We start from the raw sequence: 21,002 nt of genomic DNA, 5'->3' as shown, positions 1-21,002 counted from the left end.
CGCCATGAGCATCATCTTTCAGTTCATTCTAAAGCTTGATAACCCCGTACCTTTAATAATTAACTGGTTTTGCATAATTTTAGAGTAGATGGCTATTTAAAAACCTCTAACTTGACCCTAGGTTTCTGGTAACAGCATTATAGAACAGGATGTGCACACAAAAAAAGCTCAAAGAATGTCAAGGCACTGTAGTGTCTCTAACTGTCTGCACCAAAGTTCTTCTGACAAAGACTTTTTGGACATTCAGGTTGTGTATTTTTTTTTTTTACAACAGCATAACACCCTCAAGATTCAAAAGTGAACAACATGTTGGATGGATGATGGATACATTTACAGTGCATTCTGTCTAAAATTCCATAAGTTTTATGAAAAGCCATAACTCCACTCATCCAATAAGTATTGTGCACTCGAGATTTCATTTTCTAGAAACAGAAAGTGTTGTTCAACCCAGCAACAGACAGACACAAGAGTGCAATGAGCATTGCAAATTGAACATAAGGTAAGCCAGCCCTTTGCCTGCCCTTCACTAATGTTCAGGTATTGTGGGAAGTGTTGAAGAACCTTCCCCAGTTGCATCAACGGAAATATCAATTCTAAATTTGAAATGATCAATTGCTACATACGGTTATGTCTTAATCAGGACTTTGAACATTATTCTTGATTATGTGTTCCAAAATATCATTGATTTCTTTTCTTTTTTTTTGCATGCTAAGGGTGATCATTTGGCTTAGTCAGTATTCATTACTTTTTGATCATTTCAGAATATAGCAGTCCTTCTGCAGAGATGGCGTCTCCTAATCCTACAGTCCGAAGAGGATTTTTACAGACTAAAACGGGTGTTAAAAAGAAAGAGGTGTTTTCTCTCTGCCACACAGTAACAGGGTTTGACGGATTTAATGTCACTTTATGTCCAGTGCCAGAAGCAGAAACTTGGAATTCAAAGGGAATTTTAAGCAAGACTCTGTTGATATCAATCCTTTCCGTACCACAAGCTTGAGTTCCTGCAACTCTTGCTCCTGCAGATACCGCCGACACTTGATTGGACCAAAAACCATCTGTAGTGACCAAGATATGATAGGCCAAAGTGTGGAAGTGGATACGGGTGAGACTGGCTTCACTGTTTTCTTCACCATGCCCATACTCCTTGATAATCCAGAATAAGATGTCACTGACCTTCCCTATGTCTGGAAAGCCATTCCAAGAATGTAATTCTGAATGAGGGCCAGAACCAGCTTGAGAGACAAACAACAGCTCTTGTTCATTCAGTCCAATTGAGTTCACTCTTGGTAGGACCTGCTAACAAAACAAAGTGAGAGGTTACATATGTAGAAAAACAAGCAACCAAACATTCTCAGACCCACATACTCCAGCCCGCAGTATACAAGATTGGGCACAAGAAGGAAGTCAGCCTGGGTGGTGTGCCAGTCTGTCACAGGCCTGCCTCACACAGATTGTTAACAATTAAGGAATGCCAATCCATCTAACACATTTTTGGAATATGGGAGAAATACCAAAATACCCAGAGAAAAATCCACACAGATACAGGAACAATGCACAGACGATGACCTAATATGAACCTAAAATGGTGGATCTGGGAGGCGGTGGCACAAAGCCCTGCGTTATGTCACTGCAGTTAGATACATGCACAACAGTACATTTTTTTTATCATCATCACAGGATCACACCTATGACAACCATGACTTTGGGGAAAAAAAAAGATTAAAGAAGTTAGCTTTATCTGAACCCAAAACATACAATACATACAGGTTGAGTAATCCTAATCTGAAATGCCTCTGTTTTTGGAATATTTGCATATACATAAGGAGATAACCTGGAGCACCCCTTCATCAATTTGGAAAAATTCAGCCAAACCAGCTAAATGAGGACTCACACATATAGCAATCCATATTACTGAGCCAATATTATAATGTGCCTTAAAGTGACAAACATATTACACCTGAAAAGTGATGAACATGGTGCACAGACTGTTTTAGTTCCCTCTTAAGAGGACCAATGCTGCGTATTTGCACTTAAGAACTTTATTTTTTTGTTTTCCTTCGGTTTTTATCAGTTACCTGTTGTCACTTCTCAGGGAGTGACCATCTAGGTCGGTATGCCAGTCCATGCCTGCTGTCTTATCACAGCAGTGGCATTCTAACAACAAATAATTCATCTGCAGTTTTAACACTTCTGAATGCAGACAAAGGTTGTTAAGTGTATATCACTGCTCAGAACTGCTTGATCCTTCACAGGCTGCCCCATTTTCCCCCACATGGTCGATCATGTGTTGTTTCCTCATGGTGCTCAATGCTTCACAGGAGCTCCTTCTCCCCACCACCAGGTTGTCAAAGGTGTGTAGTTTCTTTGTGGTGTTCTAAGCTTCACAGGGTCTCCCCCGACACACCCCATCCTGCTCTGAGAGAATACATCTGCTTTGAATTGCACATGTGTTATTCGCATTCCTTTTTTGGGCACATACTTATTTTCAGGAATTAATCCCAGTTTCATAAGAAACTCCAGGTGTGGAATATTCCACTTGTGGCTTCATGTTGCCACTCAAAAAGTTTCAAATTTTGGAGTATTTCAGATTAGGGATACCCAACACGTACTAAACACAAATGCAGAAACGAGGAAATGACAGCTTGCTTATATTAATGAAGGACTCAGATTAAAAAAAGAAATTGGTTGAAAAACAAAACCTGCAGCTACAGGGGTGGCCAAAACTGGAACTTAAAACCCCCTGGGCTTGTGGGCTGAATGGGACCGATTTTTTTTTTTTTGAAGCTCACTTTTTATGTTCATTGTAAAGCTTTCATTAAAACACTCCATTCTGTCCACAGCACCAAAATTGTATCTCGCTCGAGAAAGTGTCAGAATTCCACAGCCTTAGATGCATAATTACATCAAAAGCACACTGGCCATCAATAAAAGTACGGGTGCTGAGTAAGTCTAAATACTGAAGAAAATTAATACTGTATGTGCTCAACTGACCAGTTTCAGTCTAGGATTTCACTCTGTGATATCATGACTAAGCACTGCTTACCAATCATAAACCTTGGAACTGAATTACAAAGAAGTTAACCCACTCCTACATGCACCTAAACTACTACAAGGTCGAAGTACACGTTTGACAGGCCATACCATGTTATAATCGGACAGGCCAAGAGGAAGGCAGATGCACTCCTGATATGCTTCAAAGAAGATTAAAATTAATAATCAAAAGCAAAACCACAACAATAAGGTCAGCAAAGTTTCAATTCCAATGCATGTGGTGCTGACCAGACAATGTTCATCAGGTCCTGCACATCCCTAAGACCCTGGGCGGCCATCATGTTAGGTAGAGAGATGAGAACCGACGATGGATGGCAAATAGAGCCAACAAATGTGCCCTTTGTAGAATAAGCAATACTTGATCTCTTTCCACACCTGCTTTGCTTTATTTAATGACATATCAAAGGCATGCAGGTATACAGGGGACAACTGCTTGTTATTTAATCATTTTTAAGAGGGCATATGGCACTTTTTCAGTGAGCTGTAACAGTACCAACTAATTTGTCCATCCATGTCTGTATTAATGATAGAAGGAATATGTACAGTAGACATCTGAATTATTACAGACAGTGCCCCCCTGCTATCGACCAGACAGGCTTCAGGGACCAATTGCTCATATGTGACATTTCTAAGGTGGTCCTTACTGCTGTAGGAGGTCAGATTCACAAGCACACCTGCAGGACATGCTCTCTGTCTCCCCCTCTCTCTTATAAGCCAGATCATAGCTGAAGATGTCGATTAATATTGTAAAATAAGTTTGTAAAGCAGTCACTTAAGAAAATTACTGTGTAGATGCTTCTAGATCAGCTTCAAGCACAAAGGTCAAAAATGCCCTCAAAAATTATTCGGCATGCTTGTCCATGACATATAAATAAATGCATACCTAAGTTTGTAACAGTTGGGCTTGTGCACAAGGTCCATGTTTCAAAATTATTTTAGCAAAATACTCAACACTACACACATGAAGCATTTCACCTGACTTGCCTGTGAATGGTAACTACTGTTTTTTTAATTTATAAAGTGTTTCTCACACTGTACATAAAGAGAAACAATTAAAACACCCAGTTACAGTGAAAATTAAAAACAAACTAGCATTCCAATAGACATAACCACAAACAGGATGACCAAATGGCTACCCATATGCTAACCTAAACAGGTGCATCTTCATCTGTTTATTTTTATATCAGTTTTATCAACAACCTGTAAAGCACAAGGGAGGCTATTTTGGTGTAACGGACTGAAAAGCCCAATCCCGGGATTCCTTAGCTGAGCATGTGGAACAATAAGGCGACTTGGGTGAGCTGACCTAAGTGGTATAATGGTGTAAAAGATCAGACATATACTGTGGTATCTGACCATGCAGAGCTCTACAGGGGATTACTACAAGTTTAAAAGAGATTCCAAATTTTACCAGGAGCCAATAAAGAGAATATAAACTTGGAGCAATGCGAGACCACTTACTGGAGTAGGTTAACAATCTAGCAGCTGTACTCTGAACAGACCGAAAACTCAGCAGTCGGGTTTTGCTTAAACATATACAATAAAGAATTACAATAATCAAGAAGTGAAAAAATAAAAGCATGAACTAATGTCTCCATTTCAGCACTGGACACAATTGTTCTTAGTCTGGATATAATCCTTAGATGATAAAAACAAGAATGAGATAAGAACCTAACATAAACATTGTGGTCCCCGGCCGGGACGCCCTGGAGGACCAGAGGAGGGCTTGTGCCTCCTCCAGACCGAGTGGGGGCGTCCGTCCTGGTTATGCAGGGGGCCACGGGTGGAGGGCTTGGAAGCCCAGCCCTGTTGGGGCCCGTGGTCACCGCCAGGCGGCGCCCCGATGCCGGTTTATCCCGGACGGTCCTCGGGTGGGGCTGGAGCCCGCCGGACGCCTGGAGGACCAGAGGAGGGCGAGTGCCTCCTCCAGACCAAGTGGGGCGCCCGTCCTGGTTATGCAGGGGCTCGGTACAGGGCTTGAAGCCCAACCCTGTAGGGACCCGTGGCCACCGCCAGGCGGCGCCCCAGTGCCTAATTATTCCGGGAGCCTGGTGTGGCGGAAGTGCCGGGGGGAAGACTTTATGTGGCGCCCGGAGAGCTGCCAGGAAGACAGCCGACACTTCCGCCACGCTGGGGCGTGGCTAAGGAGGGAATGCTGGGAACACCTGGGGCTCATCCGGGAGCGTTATTTAAGGGGCCGCCTCCCTCCAGTCGGTGGTGGAAGTCGGGAGGAAGTAGACTGAACTGGAGAGAGAGGACGGGAGGTAGCCAGGAAGGCAAAAGGACTGTGTGGCCTGGACTTGGGGAGATCGGTGCAAGAAGGCACTGGGGGTGCACGTGAGAAAACTTTGTACATAGTGTATATAAATAAATGGTGTGTGGTGAAAAAATGTTGTCCGTCTGTCTGTGCCGGGGCCAGCGTTCACAACATCAAGAATAAGTGACTGATTGAACACACCACACAGGTTCCAGACACAAGATTTAAAGCTGAATTAAAACAGTCATAACCTGAGACTGATTGTAAGTGCCAATCCAACGGGGCAATAATTAAAACCTCAGTTTTAATTTTTCCAGAATTGACCTATAAAAAATGATCAATCAGCCATTTATTAATTTTTACTCAGGCATTCAACCACTACAGATAAAGCATGAAAGATGAATATTGTCCGCGTAAACGTAATATGATATTTTATTGTGTAAGAGAACATGGTGAAGATTTAGAATGAGACAAAATTATTACGGCAGTATGGTGGTGCAGCAGTAGCACCGCTGCTTTGCACTAAGCAGACCAGGGTTTGCATCCAAGGTCGTCCCTACTTTTCTCCAGCTGCTTCTGGTTCCTCCCATAGTCCAAAAACATGCAGGTGAGGTGGATTGGTGATACTAAATTGTCCCTAGAGAGCAGATGGGGTGTGTCTGTGTGTGCTTGCCCTGCGATGGACTGGCACCCTGTCCAGGGTTTGCTCCTGCCCAGATTTTATCTAGTGGGAGCAATGATTGTTCCATAAAAAACATTTGCTACCTCTTCTGTGTCACAGAATTCTGAACAATGAATTCAGATTTCCATGTTGTTTTAATACATGAATTATGTCCAAAATCATCAACGCAAATCATATGCTGGGCTTATGAGCGGGCAGTGTTGAAATGTTTAAAAGAACAGGAACAGGAAATCATACTTATTTTTATAGTATCACAAAACAGCCCTATAGCTATAAAACACAAAATGTAAAAAATAAAATACTCTGTACATAAACAACATGGAGATAGAGCCTTGTGCAGAACAGCTTCACCTTCAGTTTCTAAGCCCTTATAAGTATAAGAAAGATGCAGCAATGAGAAAAAACTGAGGCTAAACCTATACATTTACCTGTTTCACAATATTGTTCATATAATCTTTGTCAGTCATGCTTGCCAGCTCCAGGTGAATAGGCACTTTATTAGGGATGCTGGATATGGCCACAACTGCCTAGAAAAGAAAAAGGTTATGTTCTTATATAAAGTAACTCAAAGAAAACAACACACTGATAAATGCATTTTTGGGTAGGGCTGTCATTTGAACCGACAACCGCAATTCAAAAACATGCATGTTGGACTATATGCGGCTGTGAAAAACTGTTTTTTGATTTCCTCTACTATTGCATATTTTTGACACTCAATGTTCCCAGGATCTTCCAAAAATCTAATGTTAGAATAAAGGGCATCTCACTTACAGTAGGTGATTTATTAAATGAGAGTCCCCTTGCACTTGATAACAGTTTTGCTACTTTTAGCTGCAATGATTGCAATCAGATTCTTCCTATATTTAAATATCAAGTCATTCATATCCCAATGGAGTACTTTCAGCCCACTGTTCTTTGCAGAACTGCATTTATTGAAAAACACTCGCAGGATTTTGTGTAGCAAAGTACTTGTTTCAGGTCTCGACACAAAATCTCTGTTAGGTTTAAGTCTGGACTTTTCAGTAGGCCACAACAAAATGTTTATGTACTTCTTTTTAAGCATACTAATGTGGACTTTCAGCAAGACACTGATCCAAATGTTCTCCTTAAGAATTTTCTGATACTGAGCAGAATTAATATTTTTTCAGATATGGAAAGTTAAAGATCCTGAGGCAGCAAATCATCCTAATACCATTACCAAAAAGTACAACTGTTAATTCATTTTTTACAAAAATCAGAAAAACCTCAACAATGGTTTCATTTAAACATATGAACTGAAGAAAACAAAATCATATAGAATATTAGCAATTCATGGTTTTCATCAGCCTTTCATGAGCGCAGTTTCAGGATATAACCAGCAGACAATACCTTTCTGCATTCCATGGGTTAACCAAATTATTATAGCCATAAAACCATAATATTTATTTCTCTAATGAATTAACCTACACAACACCATCAGGCTTCAAAGCCATTCATATGGATTTGGGCCCACCAAACCATAATGAAAGCAATAATCTCCAAATGGAAAACAACTGGAATGGCTGGCCGCTGTAAATTACTCCCAAAGGTGCAGGGTAAAATCACCCTGGAAGTCGCAAAAGGGTCCTTAAAAATATCTGAAGACCTGCTGGTTTCTTTTGCCTCAGCAAAGGTCAGTGTTCATGACTTTATAATTAGAAAGTGATATGTGATGTGATATGATATCACATCACATGTGATATGATATTACATAAGAACTAGTGGTACTCCAATTGAGCAACTGTTGACCCAAATGGGCCGATTCTCACTCCATATGACTTGACTGGTGACTGATAAATCTCATAAACTGATCTGCTTTTCTGAGTTTTATTGTAGTGAAGTTGTGATGCCCCTTTACACAAAGAATTACAGTACTTAAGGAAGTGCACGTGTCATTTTGTCGTGCTTTCTGTAAGCACAGAGCTGTCAGGCAGATGTTAGGAGAGAGAAGACCATAATTTTGGCTTTTACATTAAACAAAGTGGCGTAATAAGCTGAAAAAACAGAATCGTAGGAGTCATCCCTGTGCAGGGAGAGGAGAGGCATTTTATATATACAGTATACATTTGGCAAGCTGAGCTCAGAGTGGAAAAAAAGTGCATTTTCAGCAGAAATTCAAAGAAAAGCTGCTTTAAAAAATTCAGGCCTTTTCATTTTGTTCTTTAATTAAATACAAAAACACCTTGTCTGCATGTGGACAGTGAGCATGTTTGTGTTCAGTAAAGGAGCTCATATTTTGATTTAGAAAAAAGAACAAAAAAAGGAAGAAGAATTTGTCTGCTTGGTAAACAATAGTGGATTTGTTTATGGTCACTGAACAATAAGCCTACAGAATTTAACTTTAATAAACATAGCCGATTATGCAGAAGCCTACTACATGTTTAAGAAGATCAAGAAAAAAAAAAAACAGTATTAGAATCAGTCAATTGTAATAACATGAAATCGAAGAATGTTCAAAAATAATGGTCTTAAATCTGTATTATGTATCTATTTTATTGACAAAGGAAGTTAGTGGCTGTGCTGCTTATAGGATTGTTTAAAAAAAAAAAATTCACAATACTTAGTGTCACACATGTGTGCATAGGAGGGAGCTGAATGGACCAAATGAAGGAAATTCCACACCAGGCCAGGGGGTGGCAGGGCGCACTAAACCTTCTTCTGTTATCTCTGCAGACCAAATATGGGAAATTCTGCCCGGTTCCAGGCCCAAGAAGGGCATCACATCCGGTTCTCTGCCTTAAATACTAGGCAACTTTTCATGTACCTCAGTTCTGTTTTGGACTCCATTCTGTAAAGATCACTGCTACTTATTTGCAGCCAGGATTCAAGTATACGGGTGGCTGCCCCAAACCTTTTTTGTGTGTTGAGGCTGGTAATTTCACACTACATACACATATCCATACATTACAGAATGTAGAATCTACATCTCAAATACATCAGTTCAATAATCAACAATCAAGTGAAAGTTAGTGAAATGAAGTTTAGTTTCAAGGCTGACAAGGGAGTCACAGATGCAATTATAGTGGTCAGGTAAATGCACTTAAAAGCATCTGGCTACTTTTCTTTCTTTTTGTGGATTTGCTTAGATTGGAGCTATGTATGTTTTGTGCAGTTTGGGCATTTGAAAGATAGTGTAGGATCTGCTGGGCAAAAATTATTTGTTTAACCATGTGGTCATGATTTGGATTGTGGACATTGCCAGCTATAAAGAAAAACAACCAAAAATGCAGACATATCAAGATCGGATTTTCATTTAAACATGTTTAGATGAACGGTGATATAACTGGAAACAGAAAACAATGAAAGCTTAACTTTGAAATAATTTATTCAGTGAAAAATGAACACACATGGTGTTTCTGTCAGTGGAAAGAAATAAACCTACCCTTGACTTTACTAGCTGGTTTTGTCCCTTCAAGTGGGCATGTCCTTTAACTGTCTGACACTGGCTAGGGTAAAGTTTTTCCAGCTTCTCCATGCAGACTCTGTTCAGCTCTGCAATGTTTGAGGAGTGTCCTGTCCTATTGAAAATCTGTCAAAATATCTTGATGGGATTTAGATTCAGGTTTTGCCTTGACCAATATTATTATTACTACTACATCTGTATATATATCTCTATATATTTATATATATATATATATATATATATATATATATATTATATATATATATATATATATATATATATATATATATATATATATATATATATATATATATATATATATCTATTATATATATATATATCTATATCTCTACCTATATATATATATAGATATATATATATATATATATATACAATTTTCTCTTTGAAGTGGTTTTCCACAATTTAAGTCTGCTGACAAGGAGAGATGGAGCATACAGCAGGACTTAAACACATTAAATAAGACTTCGCTAAATACGATCTGAAATTGATTACATAGAGAAAACTGCTTTTAAATGGAATAAGTGTGTACGTTGGAATGGGATGAATGTCATCTTATTTCATATTACACTGTTTAAAGTGAATGCTCTATGTTTGAAAATCAACATGGGATGTGTAAAACCTAGTTTTCTTATTTGCTTACACAAAATTGTGACTGATAGCAAATACTAAGTTTGTAGATAGCAATAAGAAATTCATACCTCATGAAGTCGATACTCCCAAACCTCTCTTCCTTGACCTTCCATCATATGAAGGCCTGACAACACCACCAACTCTGGTTTAAACTCTTCCAAGCTTTCAACAAAGGTTTCTAGCACATTCATCTCTCCATTAGACACATCATGAGAAAAGATAAAGCGATTTGCATTGGGGGCCTGAGATGAGCCCCACTTTTCTCCTAAAATGGTAAATGAAAGTATACTAGATTAGATTAATTGTATTAATCCCAAAGGAAAATTTGGATGCATACAACAGCAAAAATATAAACTTGGATGCAGATTCACAAAAGATAAATTAAAAAAAATGTATACTGCGCAGAAAACTGCATTGAACTGCCTGATAGTTGTGGACAGAAAAGCCCCCCAGAGGCACTTCTTATGAATGAGCCTGTGGCTAAAAGAGCTCCAAGTCTCCTGGAGGGGATTTTTCAAAATGGCATCCAATTTTGCCACCCATCTCTTTTCCACAACAGCATCCAGTGTGCCCTGTGAATGAGCAGGCTTTCCTGATAGGTTTGTTCAAGTATTGTGCTTCTTTCGAGCTCAAGTTGGTTTCCCAGAAGACCACATGTAGAATACAAAAATGGCTACTAAGGACTGGTAGAACATTTTCAGCAGCTTGCTGCATACATCAATGACCAGAGTCTTTCCTTTGCAAGTATAATCTGCCCTGGCCTGGTGTCGTCAGACTATCCGGTTTGTTGTTTATAATGACCCCCAGGTACTTGTAGCTCTGCACCACTTCCACATTCTCCCCCATAAGATGACTGGTCTCAGAGGCTCCTTGGCACACCAAATGTTCAGCACCAGCTCTTTTGTCTTGTTGATGTGGAGTTGCTGGTTGTTCTCCCTGCACCAAAAGACAAAACTCCTCCATACCCTTCCTGTACTCCGAGTCATCTCCATTATTAATGCAGCCCTTGATGGAGGAGTCACCTGAAAATCTCTTTTGGTGGCAAACACTGGAATTGTACTGAATGTTTTTACATATACACACACACACACCACACAATAAAATTACCAGCTACTGTACTTCAAAATTAAGATGACTTTTAACAGTTATTTCCTATTTATATGCCATATGCATCATTTTCCTTCAGAGCAGGAATGTAGGCAAAATATTTCAAAGACTGATTCATTTAAAATACTCCAGGGCCAAAGTCTGAATAAGCCCCTAAGCCCAAGAAGTAAAACATACGTAACAAAATGGTCATTAACAGATATAAAACTTAAGAACATCCAAATGTCAAAGAAAAAGCCAACGGTGGCACTGTGACGCTCTGGGTAATGTTCTGCTGGTAAACTGTGGGTCCTGGCATTCATCTGGATGTTACTTTGACATGCAACACTTACCTAAACATTGTTGCAGACCATTTACACCCCTTTGACCATTGGCAAAGGTATTTACTTATGGCAGTGGCCTCTTTCAGCAGGGTAAAGCACCCAGCCAGTTCAGGAATGGTTTGAGGAACATGGTGTTGACTTGGGCTCCCAAGTCCACAGATCCTAATCCCATTGAGCATCTGTGGAATGTTACGGAAAATTAAGTCCAATCCATCGAGGTCACACCTCACAATTTACAGGACTCAAAGGATCTACGCTGCTAACGCTTTAGTGCCAGATACCACAAGACACCTTCAAAAAGGTCTTGCGGAGTTTAAGCATGGACAAGTCAGTGCTGCTTTTGTGGCACGAGGGGGACCCAAACAATATTAGGCAGGTGGTGTTAACGTTGTGGCTGATCAGTATACATTATAAGGCATTCATTTTAAAAAAGTGAATAATCTTATTTTAAAGGTGGAAGCAAATGTACAGATAATTGGGCCATTTGTGTAGTAATTCAAAAGTTCAATTTTCAGCAAGTACTTAAAAGCAACCTAATGCTGAGATTTACACCTCTCCCTTTCTCTGTAAAGCCTACACACTAATAGGTATCAGTGTAACACAACAGAGAAAAGGCATCAGAATCATCACAGGGGCTGACAACAAAACTTTTACATGGTTGTGGATTACAAGGAGCAAGACATGGACTAGTAATGCTGCTCTGACATAGGCCGGGATATGATAAATTAACAGCTGGGTGAGGGTGTCTGACATTGAAAGACCTAAAATACTCAATGATCCCAGGTAACATTACCGAATATATATCCAAGTGCACCAAAAATGATAATAAGCATGCTGAAGAGTTTTACACATGTGAATGTATCAAAGAAAAAAAAAATGTTCTGGCAAACATATGGTTGGGAGAAATATGAAAGCAAGATAAATTTAATATAACCAATTAAAACACAAGTTTAAAAACTGACCATAAATCTTGTGTCACCGGAGATAAAATGGAATAAAGAAAAACACCCCATCCTCAGTGTTGGAGATAAAAACTGTCAAATCAAAGCAAACCCCCACTCACTCAGTTTGATCAGAAGCATACATGCAACACATAGTTCTTAATAACATCCTAATAAGGCATGCCCTTCATCTTATGTCAACTTTTTAAATTTCAGGATCCACAGCAAAACAATTTGCCTCAAAACTTACAACACAGAACCATTTTTTTCTTATATACCTGATTTGTACTCCAAAATGAGATGATACTCATCAGTTTCCTGAAGGGACTCGGGTGGAACAAGGATCTGCTCATCTAGAAGTTCATGGAGTTTGGGGCCAACCGGACCACAGAGTAGCACCTAGGCATTATGGGGGGAAAAAGCAGCCTTTAAATTTTTGAACATAGACTCACACTGCAATTGGACCTGAGCTGAGCCCAGATTATAAACACTCTAACTTCATAGTTAAAGGTTAAGTAACTTCTCTGAAATATTGAGCTAGTTCCCATTTTATTACATTTACATACAGTGGTGTAAAAAACTATTTGCCCCCTTCCTGATTTCTTATTCTTTTGCATGTTTGTCACACAAAATGTTTCTGACCATCAAACACATTTAACCATTAGTCAAATATAACAAAAGTAAACACAAAATGCAGTTTTTAAAATGATGGTTTTTATTATTTAGGGAGAAAAAAAATCCAAACCTACATGGCTCTGTGTGAAAAAGTAATTGCCCCCTTGTTAAAAATAACCTAACTGTGGTGTATCACACCTGAGTTCAATTTCCGTAGCCACCCCCAGGCCTGATTACTGCCACACCTGTTTCAATCAAGAAATCACTTAAATAGGAGCTGCCTGACACAGAGAAGTAGACCAAAAGCACCTCAAAAGCTAGACACCATGCCAAGATCCAAAGAAATTCAGGAACAAATGAGAACAGAAGTAATTGAGATCTATCAGTCTGGTAAAGGTTATAAAGCCATTTCTAAAGCTTTGGGACTCCAGCGAACCACAGTGAGAGCCATTATCCACAAAATGGCAAAAACATGGAACAGTGGTGAACCTTCCCAGGAGTGGCCAGCCGACCAAAATTACCCCAAGAACGCAGAGACGACTCATCCAAGAGGTCACAAAAGACCACAGGACAACGTCTAAAGAACTGCAGGCCTCACTTGCCTCAATTAACGACTCCACCATAAGAAAGAGACTGGGCAAAAACGGCCTGCATGGCAGATTTCCAAGACGCAAACCACTGTTAAGCAAAAAGAACATTAGGGCTCGTCTCAATTTTGCTAAGAAACATCTCAATGATTGCCAAGACTTTTGGGAAAATACCTTGTGGACTGATGAGACAAAAGTTGAACTTTTGGAAGGCAAATGTCCCTACATCTGGCGAAAAGGAACACAGCATTTCAGAAAAAGAACATCATACCAACAGTAAAATATGGTGGTGGTAGTGTGATGGTCTGGGGTTGTTTTGCTGCTTCAGGACCTGGAAGGCTTGCTGTGATAGATGGAACCATGAATTCTACTGTCTACCAAAAAATCCTGAAGGAGAATGTCCGGCCATCTGTTCGTCAACTCAAGCTGAAGCGATCTTGGTGCTGCAACAGGACAATGACCCAAAACACACCAGCAAATCCACCTCTGAATGGCTGAAGAAAAACAAAATGAAGACTTTGGAGTGGCCTAGTTAAAGTCCTGACCTGAATCCAATTGAGATGCTATGGCATGACCTTAAAAAGGTGGTTCATGCTAGAAAACCCTCAAATAAAGCTGAATTACAACAATTCTGCAAAGATGAGTGGGCCAAAATTCCTCCAGAGCGCTGTAAAAGACTCATTGCAAGTTATCGCAAACGCTTGATTGCAGTTATTGCTGCTAAGGGTGGCCCAACCAGTTATTAGGTTCAGGGGGCAATTACTTTTTCACACATGGCCATGTAGGTTTGGATGTTTTTTCTCCCTAAATAATAAAAACCATCATTTAAAAACTGCATTTTGTGTTTACTTTTGTTATATTTGACTAATGGTTAAATGTGTTTGATGATCAGAAACATTGTGTGTGACAAACATGCAAAAGAATAAGAAATCAGGAAGGGGGCAAATAGTTTTTCACACCACTGTATAATCCCTTAGCAGGCACTTTTATTCAATGCGACATACAAAAAAGCTCAACATGATGAAGGTAATGTCAGTCTGGGGACTGTTTTGAAACAAGAAAAACAGGACAATATTACAAAATTAATCTTCATAAGTGAAGTGCTTTAATCCAAACAGAAAACAAAACTAGCTAATCATTTTACAACAGCCTATCAATAAATGCCGTTGTCAATTAGACCAGTGACTCCAAATTTCAAACATGGGGACCGCACGTGTCTACAGGTTCATTCCTACCAACTTGTTTTTACGTGGACTCCTGGCTTAATTAAGGAAGCTGTTATATCCAAGTTTCTATGTTTTTAGGTCAAATGTACGAAAAAATTAAAAAAAAAAACTAAGCCTATTATTTTGTAAGGATGTACCAAGCATTTATATAGTGAAAATTTAGAGATTTAGTTTTTTCATATTTTCAACTTTGAAATAGTTTTCATTCTGCTTTTTCAGGTGTTCTGGTTATTTACTCCTTTGTCTCGTAATGAACAGCAAGTGGGTCCAGCACTCAGGCAGTGCCCAGGTCCCAGTGCAGCTCTAATGATTTTTAAGTTTCATTATAAGAAAACATTTAAGGGTCGGTTTATACTTCATGCTCAGAGCGCATACGCGCCCGCATCATGGCTGACACGCGTTCCCAGTGTTCAATTCACGCGTCCTCTGAGCAGATCCTCAGAAATTAACGCGACGCGTGCACAAGTTGCAGTACCAGCAAAAAGTCAGGGGGCGCAGTGTGCTAAAAGTTGGAATGTGATGTCAGACTCTCTGTTTACTATCTACATGTGACAGAAAGCCTCTTACGGGATCGATATACGTGCTTCGATGTTTGATTAATGGTTCGATGTGGTGAAACAAAATGCCAACATGCAGATGCATTCGTGGTGCTTTTATATTCAAGCGTCGCATATTCCCGATCGTAATGACACAATACATTTTAAAAGTCTCACATACCATCTTTTGTGCTGTCTTTTTTTTGCAACTTCAAAACAACAACATAATGCACAGTGTTGTATTTGAGCCACAGAGAAAAAAAAATTAAGGGCATGGTGAAGACGTGTATTTTGTGATTAAAGTGGAAATTTCAGCTTTAATCTCAAAATGTCCACTTTAACATCGTAGTTTACTTTATGATTAAAGCGGACCATCGTAAACGTCATCCCAGTTTTTAATTGCTACGAGCATCTTGGACCTGACAGCAGCGGCAAGCAGCAATAGATCACCACACAGAACACATTAAATGTATGATATTCCAACTCTCTGCACATCTAGAATCCTTAGATTTATACTTGATATGACTTTCATGATGAAATGCATTAAAGTGTGTATTACATTTTACAGATAAATCGTTAATTTCGTTTAAATAATGAATACGGGTAATAATTACACACATGGGGTGAGACAGGGGTGGAGCGATAGCACTGCTGTCTCGCAGGGACTCACATCGCTGGTATTCCCTGCTTGGAGTTTACATGTTTTCCTTCTGGGTTTCCACACTGTGCTCCGGTTTCCTTCCAAAGATATGCAGATTTGGGGAAATTGGTGCCGCTAAAATGACTCTAGTGTATGTGTGTGCTTGTATTCACCTTGCGATACCCCGTCCAAGGATTATTTCTGCCTCGTGCCCAATGCTTGCTGGAATGGACACATCCCTGGATTAATGGATTTAATCATTAAACATCCTTTTCAGAGATTTTGCGGTAAGGTGTCATTGGAATTTAATGGGTGTTCCAGGCAATTCACAACAGAGAAGCCGAACCTGTTCTCACCGTGACAATATCTCGCACTGCCACCTGGTGGATTCCTCCAGATTTACATAAAGTATGCGTGCAAGTATAAACAGTGAAACACTAGCGTAGCAGGAGTGTCCGCTGCAGCATGCGTCGCGTGACGTGACGTATAACCCCCGGCTTAAGGGAGCAAACTACACAGAAAATGGCAGATTTATAGACAGACAACTAAAGAGAGTTAACCATTGTGGAGATCAGCCCAACCACAGACACATACCAAGACAAGTCCCAAAACACGTTTATTTTCTTTGCTGCCTTTCCAGCATACAATACACAAATCAGCAACAGCAATTAATCTCAGTCCTTTTCTTCCTATTTGCTGCCACCTCCATTCCTCTCCCACAAGCTCCGTCCTCTGTCTCCAGACTCCGGCTCTCCGAATGGAGTGAGGTGGCCCCTTTTATGTTGTACCTGAATGTGCTCCAGGTGCTCATTGATGACCTTTCTCCAGCACTTCCTCGTGTGGCGGAAGTGTTGCTGTCCAAGGTTTAGGAACTGTTCAGGCGCCCCCTGGTGGTGGCCATGGGCCCCAACTGGGTTGAGCTTCCAAGCTCTGTTCCCATGGCCCTGATGCCAAGCAAGGTGTCCCCCCCAGTCCTTCCATTCTCCAGGTGCCCCAGCTCAGCAAGAATCCCAGCCATCAGTCACACCATATAAAGCTCTGGTAAAATACAAATAATTCTCATTGTCTTTTAAAAATTACAATGCCGTGCTTCTTTGAATGAGGTTGTTGGCAAAATGACTCACTGATTGCAACAAAAACCTGCAAGCACATAGTAGGACTGAATTTGAGGACCGCTAAATTAGAAACATATTCAGAGAACATGAGCCTCCAAACACTTCTTAAACACGGTGAGGGAGTCAGCAGTTCGGATGGAGGTAGGAAGCTCATTCCATCAGCTAGGAGGTACACATGAAGTTTTTTTTCCAAAACCACAACCATTTCTGATGTGGTAAAATACTAAAGAATTAAACTTACTGTTACTTGGGGATGTCTTGCTAACTTCTGACCGATGAGGGCTGCATTTCCTCCTACATACACCTAAAAGAAGGATGAGAACTGACAGTTAGTGAAATGTATTAAAGTATGTATATAAAGTATATTCTTTTATCATCTTTTTTTTTTAGCCTAAAATTACATACAGTTAGTAATGTTGAGGTCCAAGAGTGTAACTATAGTAATATGTATATAATGTGACATATTTAATACAGTGAGGTGTACGCTTACATGCCTCGAATTAACAATACAGAGACAGCTGGCTGATCTGGAGTCCAATCAATGACATGCAATGCAGTTAATGTCTACCATGAGCTGTTGGTATTCTCTCCTTTTTCACCCTTTAAAAATAGACATTCTCTAATGCAATATGGTTGTGCTCATGAGTTTCAAATGTGCTTAGTGTACTATCATGTTGACTGCATTTCTCAGCCACTATCTGAGCTGAAGCATTTTTGGAAGGAGCAAAAAATACTTGTTTCTTTCAAACTGAACAAAAAAAAATCTTTGTTAGGAAAAAAATAATCCTGTGGTTCTTAACTGGATGGAATTATATTATGACATGAACACTGCTTGAGTAAAACATAACACTGACAATAAAGTTGAACCTTTCTTGGTCAGTTTTACAGCAAACAAAAACTAAAAATGATGCAGAAGTAAACTGTTTCATTAAGAGTACTACAAAAAGAAATAAGAGGGCATTAAATATATGATACAGTTTTAAAATGGCAGCTAATTCTAATATTTTCATAAGATGGCAACAATAGATCAAATGATGTACTTTCTAGACAGTTTCATTTTGCAAGACTCCACAATAGCTTTGATGATAACACTGTCAAGAACTGAAAACAAAAGAGCAGGAAATGACTCTGGCAATTGCAGTTTCATTGCATCCTAAGGGTATAAAGCTAAAACGGACACATTATCCACAGCACATCATTATTTTCATGCTGACAGTCTCACCTGTAGTCAAGCTGCAGTTTTCTGGCAAGTAGGAGTTGGACTAGAATAACCTAATAATTAACAGTGAATTTCACAATACCACTGCTTACCACAAAAAACTTGGCACAACTGGCAGTATTAAGAAAAAAAAAAAACAAAATCAAAAACAAAACCACAACATCAACAATCCAGTGATTAATTTTAGGGTGCTTTTAGAACCACACACAATCTTCTTGAACAATTCACATATGCTTAGAAGGAAAAAAAGATTAGAATATGGCATCAAATCATGCAAGCAACACCTTGTGTTATAATCCTTTCATAACTGGCAGTAAACACTGCAACATCCTCCATACTGTCGACAATGGATTTGTAAACTGGGGAAAAATCACCAATGTTTCTGCATCTTGTAAATAAAACAAATTTAGTTGATAACTTACAAATTTCATGCTTTTGTTGTTTTATGAGAACATACAATATATATATACATACATACATACATATATACACACATACATATACATATATACACACATACATATACATATATACACACATACATATACATATATATATACATACACATATATATACATACATATACACATATATACATACATATACACATATATACATACATATACACATATATATACACACACACACACACACACACACACACACACACACACATACATACATACATACATACATACATACATACATATAAACTGCTCAAAAAAATTAAACGAAAACTTTGAAAACACATCAGATCTCAATGGGAAAAAGAAATCCTCCTGGTTATTTATACTGATCTAGACTGGGTAATGTGTTAGGAACGAAAAGGATGCCACATCGTTTGATGGAAATGAAAATGATCAACCTACAGAGCCCTGAATTCAAAGACACCCCAAAAATCAGAGTGAAAAAATTATGTGTCAGGCTAGTCCATTTTGCCAAAATTTAATTGCAGCAACTCAAAATTGTACGCAGCACTTTGTATGGCCCCTGTGTTCTTGTATACATGCCTGACAACATCGGTGCATGCTTCTAATGAGATGACAGATGGTGTTGTGGGGGATCTCCTCCCAGATCTGGACCAGGGCATCACTGAGCTCCTGGACAGTCTGAGGTGCAACCTGGTGGCATTGGATGGACCAAAACATAATGTCCCAGAGGTGTTCTATTGGATTTAGGTCAGGAAAGTGTGGTGGCCAGTCAATGGTATCAATTCCTTCATCCTCCAGGAACTGCCTGCATACTCTCACCACATGAGGCCAGGAATTGTCGTGCACCAGGAGCCACTGTACCAGCATAGGGTCTGACAATGGGTCCAAGGATTTCATCCTGATACCTAATGGCAGCCAAGGTGCCTTTGTCAAGCCTGTAGCGGTCTGTGTGACCCTCCATGGATATGCCTCCCCAGACAATCATTAACCCACCACCAAACTGCTCATGCTGAATGATGTTACAGGCAGCATAATGTTCTCCATGGCTTCTCCAGACCCTTTCACTTCTGTCACGTGCTCAGGGTGAACCTGCTCTCATCTGTAAAAGCACAGGGCACCAGTGGTGCATCTGCCAATTCTGGTATTCTATGGCGAATGCCAATCGAGCTGCATGCTGCTGGGCAGTGAGCTCAGGGCCCATTAGAGGACATGGGGCCCTTGGGTCACCCTCATGAAGTCTTTCTGGTTGTTTGGTCAGAGACATTCACACCAGTGGCCTGCTGGAGGTCATTTTGTAGGGCTCTGGCAGTGCTCATCCTGTTCCTCCTGCCCAAAGGAGCAGATACTGGTCCTGCTGATGGGTTATGGACCTTCTATGGCCCTCTCCAGCTCTCCTAGAGTAACTGCTTGTCTCCTAGAATCTCCTCCATGCCCTTGAGACTGTGCAGGAGACACAGCAAACCTTCTGGCAATGACACGTATTGATGTGCCATCCTGGAGAAGTTGGACTACCTGTGCAACCTCTGTAGGGTCCAGGTATCGCCTCATGCTACCAGTAGTGACACTGACTGTAGCCAAATGCAAAACTAGTGAAGAAACAGTCAGAAAAGATGAGGAGGGAAAAATGTCAGTGGCCTCCACCTGTTAAACCATTCCTGTTTTGGGGGTCATCTCATTGTTGCCCTCTAGTGCATCTGTTGTTAATTTCATTAACACCACAGCAGCTGAAACTGATTAACACCCCCTCTGCTACTTAACTGACCAGATTAATATCCCATAAGTTTCATTGACTTAATGCTATACTCTGATTAAAAAGTGTTCCTTTAATTCTTTTGAGTATATATATATATATATATATATATATATATATATATATATATATATATATATATATATATATATATATATATATATATATATACACACACAGTGGCATGAAAAACTATTTAGCCCCATTCCTGATTTCTTATTCTTTTGCATGTTTGTCACACAAAATGTTTCTGATCATCAAACACATTTAACCATTAGTCAAATATAACACAAGTAAACACAAAATGCAGTTTTTAAATGATGGTTTTATTATTTAGGAGAAAAAATCCAAACCTACATGGCCCTGTGTGAAAAGTAATTGCCCCCTTGTTAAAAAAATAACCTAACTGTGGTGTATCACACCTGAGTTCAATTTCCGTAGCCACCCCCA

The 21,002-nt window shown here is 39.6% G+C and overlaps 1 protein-coding gene across 2 annotated transcripts in view; it reads right to left on the bottom strand.

Annotated features, from left to right (window-relative positions):
* Positions 1–255: 255 nt before the first annotated feature.
* The window catches only part of adpgk (ADP-dependent glucokinase), a 44,924-nt gene continuing 24,177 nt past the window's right edge, over positions 256–21,002 (bottom strand). Inside the window, exons 4-8 of one of the 2 annotated variants that reach the window (XM_039773444.1) lie at positions 17,394–17,456; positions 12,712–12,832; positions 10,131–10,327; positions 6,419–6,517; positions 256–1,296 (exon numbers count right to left, since the gene is read on the bottom strand). In XM_039773444.1, the coding sequence (XP_039629378.1) occupies positions 742–1,296; positions 6,419–6,517; positions 10,131–10,327; positions 12,712–12,832; positions 17,394–17,456 (1,035 nt within the window). In that variant the 3' untranslated portion in view covers positions 256–741. The remainder of the gene's footprint in view (positions 1,297–6,418; positions 6,518–10,130; positions 10,328–12,711; positions 12,833–17,393; positions 17,457–21,002) is intronic. The other variant, XM_039773445.1, reaches the window with a different exon arrangement.

Source organism: Polypterus senegalus, chromosome 12, assembly GCF_016835505.1.
Source record: "Polypterus senegalus isolate Bchr_013 chromosome 12, ASM1683550v1, whole genome shotgun sequence".
Lineage (NCBI taxonomy): Eukaryota > Metazoa > Chordata > Cladistia > Polypteriformes > Polypteridae > Polypterus > Polypterus senegalus.
Note: the sequence above shows the minus strand (reverse complement) of the source record. Positions and strands in the feature narration are given on the sequence as shown.